The following is a 6,544-nucleotide window of genomic DNA, read 5'->3' on the forward strand; positions in this document are numbered from 1 at the left end:
AAAAAAAAACTGCACTGCAGTCCTGAAAGCACGTAAGTGGAATCCACCAGCTGCTCTGTGGGAGGATGGGCAATCTCCTCCCCTATGATTAATTACTTCTGAAAACCCACTGGAGAGTCAGCTATGGGTTGGTTTCAACTTGGCTGTACACAACAACAATCCACTGACAACATAATTAACTCTCTCATAGAGAGTAAACATAGAGAGCTAAACTCTCTCATGGCACTTGTGCTCTTCTTGTCAGTATCTCATGGGACTTTAAAGAGACCTTTGTCTTTGACACACAAGATCATAGAATCAATGACTTAAAGGTTTTAATTCACTTTATGACTTTTGTCACTCATTCAACCCTAGGCTTTGTAGGTACTCCAGGGAGATGGGACACCACCAGGTTGCTGGGTCTCCAGTTCAATACAGAGCATTCCAAGTAAGCCTGGGCCAACATTAGAGGACTCATAGCCTAGACTTACGAAATCAAATGAGACATTCACTCAAACACCTCCAGCCTTTAGTTTGAATGCCTTTTCATTACCAAGTGAGAACTAAATTAGTTTTTGGGGGCTTTGGAGACATGCCACCAGCCAAATACATGCTGTTGTTGTTGTGTACCATCGAGTCAGAACAGACCCCTAGCTGATCCTCTGGTGAGTTTTCAGAGACAATCCCATAGGAGGAAATTGCTCATCCTTCTCCCAAAGAGCACCTGGTGGACTTGAACTACAAACCTTCAGGATTGCAGTGCAGCTTCTTACCACTAGGCCATCAGAGCTCCACCAAGTACATAAAATGTGTCAAATAATCAGCACTAACGCCCCATCTCCCTGCTAAGGAGACCTGGTGGTATAGTGAGTTTAAGTGAGAACTGATAACCAAATGGCCTGTTATTCAGACTCACCAGCCAATTCACAGGACAAAGATGAGGCTATCTGCTACTGTTAAAATTTACAACTGAAGTAGCCTAATGGAGCAGCTCTACTCCATTCTATAGGGCCACAATTTGTTGGAATAGACTTGAAAGCTGATGATTTTTATTCCTCTAATGTAACACCATAGTTCTACCTAAGTTAAACAAGGCCCCAGAATCCCAAACACTTCCCTTCCACCAGCCATTCCCCTTTAGTGAGAAGGTATGTATACAAGATGAATCCTAATTGCTATCTTTGATCTATTTATACGCTATAATTACATTAGACTTCTTCCTACAAAATTCACTCTCAACTGGATGTGATCAAGGTATCATTGATGAGGATTTTAGAACTTTTTGTGCCATATTACATAATATGTTAAATAAAATAGATTTCCATTTAGCTTTTATTCTCTTACCTAATAAATCCATAGGAAAATTGTAGAGGACCCACCTGTCACTTTGATATCTCCTGTGGCTTTGGCAATGTCATTCTCAATCATACAGGAATAGGTATTGTTGACTGTGACATTGTAGAGTACAGACACCACCTTCATGGTCACATTCTCAGAGTTCAGTTCAAAGCTGGTATTGGAGACTTCTGAGAAGTTGGCTCCTTGGTTAATTTGAGATGCCCAGACCACAGTGGGCTGGGGGAACCATCTGGGAGCCTCACACCGTAAGCTCTCAGAACTGGCATTATAATCCACATTCACTTCTGGGATGCTGAAGGCTGAAGGTCAAACAGCAGAAATGGAAAATGTCGGACAGACGAGATAGTACAGCCTTTAATATGTTAGATCTTGAAAACAAAACCAGTTATTTTCAGCACAGAGGTGACTTAGTATTCCCCCAAGAAGGCCTATCTCTGTGTGGTTTTGTGTTGTGAATGTAAATCATGATTTACTCATAGTGTTGTCATACATCACGACTCTTAAGAACACACTCTTAAGAACCTAATCTATTTTTGTTATCATATTCTAGATGTATGTTTGTTATAATAGATAATTTTTAAAGTAAAAACAGCTCTGATAACTACAAAAAATATTTTCACTGAAGCATTTTTCTCAGAAACAGTCTGGCTTTTATGTAATTTTCTGTCCAGAGAATAATCTTAGAGTCAGGGAAGGAGATGGAGAAGAAATGAACAGTACACACTTGTCACCCACAGAAATTCCCACACACACCTTGTTATCATGGGTATTTGGAGTTAATTTGGGTGGAAACTGCCCAAAATAGCATCAAGGGATAGAGATAGGTGTTTATTTCCTTCTACTTAGATAATTTCTCTCACTGGAGAGGTATCTGCATTTTGAAATTAAGACTAATTTTTCTCTTTATTTCTAGGCACACAGAAACACATGAACTCCCAATTTTAAAATTTTTTATGCCACAGTGACAACTTTTTCCATTTATTTGGCATTTCCCCCCCCAGGAGTGTGCTGGTGTTGAGGTAATGTGAAAAGAAAAGCCCTTGGTTTAGCCTTAATGAACATAGAAAGCAAGAGTCATGGTTGGCAGAGAACACACTCCTGGACAATGATACAGGAAATTGAGTATACACGCAATGAACTAGCAATTGCAGAGCATGTGTTCTGTGCTATGTACTAGGTGTTAACTCCCAGACATTATTTTATTTGATCTTCACAACAGTCTTAGGGATATCTAGTATCATGCTTATTTTTTTTAAAAAATAGCAGTTTTGTATTTTAGTAGTTTTAGGCTTACAGAAAAAATTATGAAGACAGTGCAAAGAGTTCCTCCTGTATGATGTTATTTTGTGCCACTAAATCAGAACCAAATGGCAGCTGACCCTCCAGCAAGTTTTCAGAGGCTGTAAATTGCAAGGGAGGAGATTTCCCATCTTTCTGCCTGGAGCAGCTGGTGAATGGAACTCCCCTGCCTTTGCGTTATCAGCACAACTCCTTACCACTAGGTGCCCGAGCTCCCTTCCACCTGTATGTTGTTGTTAAGGGCCAATGAGTCGCAGGCGACTCATAGCGACCCTATGAAGGAAAGTCCTCGAAGCTTGGGTGCCTTTCATCCTCTCTCCAGGTTTATAGGGTTTCCAGAGGCAAGCTATTATGGAAGTGGATGCCACTCCTCCTTCCAAACTTGTTTTAATCAGGGAGCTCCACCCCACTCTCTGTTCTCATTGGGTAACCAGTCATTAACACATTTGACACATCAGTGTCACAGTCTTCAGCCTCACAGCAACCACAAGTGACCACTGTATGGCAACTTGTACACTAGCCACCTGTATGCTCCTGAATTATTCTTCCTCCTCCAAGTTTAATATCTGAAGTAACTATGGTGAATTTAACAAAATTGAGAAACTACATTTGATTTGTCACTATTACAAGATATTATTTGGATTACACTCACGTCCGCACTAATGCCATTTCCCCCATTTCAGGATGCCACATTGCACTTAGTTGTCATATATCAAGTTCTTCTGGTCTGTGATACTTTTGGATCATTGTGTGTTTTTCATGATCTTTCCAGTTTCAAAAAGAAGGGTTGGGACAGACATTATGTGGAATGTTCCTTAATTTTTAAAGGATTTTTTTTCTGGAATGAGGTTAGGGGAGGAAAACCATAGGGGTGAATTTCTGTTTTTATCACACCAAAGTACTTGTTATCCCATGACTTAACACTGGTGATCTTAACTTTCATCAGCTTGTGATGGTAGAGCTTGTCAAGTTTCCTTACTAAGACTAGCTTAGTCTCAGGGAGCTCTGGTGGCCTAGTGGCAAGAAGCTGCACTGCAATCTCAGAGGCACACTGTTCGAATCCACCACAGGATCTGCTGGAGAAGGAGGGGCAATCTCCTCCTTTACCAGTTGTATCTGAATGATGGTACACACTCAAAATATAATAAAATAAAAAAGACATTAAAAGTTAGAAAAAGACTAATTTAGCCGCAGAAGGTGAACAGTTTGACCTTCCAGAAGGGAAAGCATTTACATAAACTATTTGAAATTCTTATGTAAGGAAGCTTTGTTACTTTTGCATTTATTTGTATCAGTATAAACTCATTTATCAAAATATATTCACTTTATGCTTTGCTTTGCTTTATAACTCAATATTATGTTTTTTAGTTTTATTAATCATTCCAGTTTTGCTTTTGTAGGGTATTTTAATTGGCAACTGCATGCCTTTGATATGACACCATTAATTCTTACTCTGTAGTAGTTGTTTTTAGCTGCTCTGACTTGATGGCAACTCTATGTGCAATGGAGTGAAATGCTCCCTGTTTCTGCATCATCCCAATGACTGTTTACAGATTAGACTCTTGGGATCCATAAGGTTTTCATGGACTGATTTTTGGAAGTGCATTACCAGGCCCCTCTTCTTAATTCAAGTCTGGGAGCTCCACAGAAACCTGTCCAGCATCATAGCAACATATAAGCCTTAATTCTGTATCTTGCTCTGAATCCCTGAATTATCCGATTTCTTTTAAGGCATTTGTTACACCTTACCAATTATTATATAGTTATTTACATATTTTCTTGTCCTTACTTTGTCCTATATAAACTCTACATTATAAGCTTTCCAAGGGAAGGGATAATCCTCTATTTTTAAAATGATCTTTACATTTCTTATGGTATCTTGCTAAGTCCTTTGTATATACATTTAGAAAATATATGTTAACTTACAATGGTAAGTAAGAGCAAATTTCTCTGGGGGAGGATTAATGAGTTTATTAGACATTATTATTTTGGTTGGGGTCCTTTGAGTTTCTAATTGAATGGTTTCCATTGACATTGGCCTGGGGGTTATTGACTTAGATTTGGGCTAGGCTCTCCTTAGCAATAGCAATGTCTCAAGCCAATTTGATAATACCATGTGTTCACAGGAAACATACTTAACAGCATTTCCTGAGATGTCTCTGAAATGCCAGACTTATGGCTTGTAGTCAAGTGCTTATCTGCTTGTGCCATCCAATGACTCTTCTTAATATATTGGACTACTTTTGGGATCAGTGACATCTTGAACATATAATGCTAAAGATGGCTAATAACAGAATTGGAAGGACCTCTGTCTGATAAAGTTTGCTCCAAGATTGTGTCTTAGATCCACAATTAATACCCTTGGTATCAGCAGTCAGGACACCAGGAGACATGTGGTACTTGGAGAGTCTGCAGTTAGGGGCCTCTCCAAATTATTGAGGAGTAATGATGTCAATTTAAGGACTAAGGTGCATCTAACTCAGGCCATAGTCTGATCACTTGCTATGCATCTGAGAGCTGGACAAAGGAAAAGGGTGATGGAAGAAGAATTGATGCCTTTGAGCTGTGGTATTGGAGAAGAGTACTGTACAGCCCATGGACTGCCAAAAGAACAAACAAATATGTCTTGGAGAGGATGTAGCCATAGTGCTTTTAGGAGACGAAGATGATAAGGCTTCACCTCACATACTTCAGGTATGTTGCAAGGAGTGGCTATTCCTTAAAGAGGAACTTTGTGTTTAGAAAGGTAGAGGGTCAGTGAAGGAAAGGAAGACCCTTGACCAGGTGGATTGATATGGTGACTGTTGCAATGAGCTCTAACATGTCAGGAAATGTGAGGATGGCGCAGGATAGGACAGGGTTCAGATCTCTCATTCATAGGGTCACTGTGGGTCGTACTTGACTACTTGACCTCTAACAACAACAACAACAACAACAATTTGATATATGAATATGACACAATATTTCTTTAGTAATTTCTATTCTTTAAAACCTCAAATATGTTTAATTCTTTTTCTTTCTTCAACAATAACTTACCTCCAGTTTTATATTCCAAGTTAGCATTTCCTTTGCCTTTAGATGTGATAATATAACATTTGTAAGTGCCAGCATCTGTGAGTTGTACATTTTTCAGTCTCAAAGAGGCATTGCCAACTATCACTTGATCAGTAAACACCGCAGTCCGGCCCCTGAACATTGCATTCTGTTCTGACAGGTCGTCTTTGCCTTCTTTGAACTCATGGACCAAACCCATAACACCTTCCTTCAGCCATTGTATCACAACATCAGAAAGTTTGATGTCAGGTTCAAAAGTGCAGCTCAAGATTCCATCCTCCCCGATGTTTCCAGCCGAGGTCAAAGTAGTGACTGTGATGTAGTGTTTCCCTGTAATTTACAAAAAAAGTCTCAATTCCATGAGAAGTCTTACAGTTTTAAAACCAGATGCCTCATTAATAAAAATCACATAGCCATCTGTAGTAAGTTAGAATTGTAGAACAGAAGAATTAAAAACTTAAGAGGTAAGAACAATTGAAAGAGTAGGAAGAGAACAAATTTAATATATACAATGTATTTGTCATATACAATGCTTTGTGTGAGACCTAGCATCCTAAACCTTGAAACAAGGAAAGAACCATGTTGGACGTGAGGGTTGAAGATGACAGTTCAAGTATTTGTATTTGTTACTTAAAAGCTGTGTGATTTGAATAAGTCATGAAACTTCTCTGAATCTCAGAAAAATGGAGGTAATAATACCTAACTTCAGGAGTTCTTGTGAGAATCTAGTCAAATGGACATGAATTTGATATGCAAACTCTAATTATACATTGTTGTTGTTGTTATGTGCCGTCGAGTCGTTTCCGACTCATAGCGACCCTATGCACAACAGCCCTAAACCCTGCTCTATCCT

The 6,544-nt window shown here is 39.1% G+C and overlaps 1 protein-coding gene across 2 annotated transcripts in view; it reads right to left on the reverse strand.

Annotated features, from left to right (window-relative positions):
- Positions 1-6,544, reverse strand: part of VTCN1 (V-set domain containing T cell activation inhibitor 1) — a 36,446-nt gene that overhangs the window by 8,628 nt on the left and 21,274 nt on the right. The window contains exons 2-3 of one of the 2 annotated variants that reach the window (XM_006899581.1): positions 5,674-6,108; positions 1,359-1,637 (exon numbers count right to left, since the gene is read on the reverse strand). In XM_006899581.1, coding sequence (XP_006899643.1) covers positions 1,359-1,637; positions 5,674-5,890 — 496 coding nt within the window. In that variant the 5' untranslated portion in view covers positions 5,891-6,108. The remainder of the gene's footprint in view (positions 1-1,358; positions 1,638-5,673; positions 6,109-6,544) is intronic. The other variant, XM_006899580.1, reaches the window with a different exon arrangement.

This window comes from Elephantulus edwardii, unplaced genomic scaffold (genome assembly GCF_000299155.1).
Source record: "Elephantulus edwardii isolate Elephantulus edwardi_28Jun2011 unplaced genomic scaffold, EleEdw1.0 scaffold00262, whole genome shotgun sequence".
Lineage (NCBI taxonomy): Eukaryota > Metazoa > Chordata > Mammalia > Macroscelidea > Macroscelididae > Elephantulus > Elephantulus edwardii.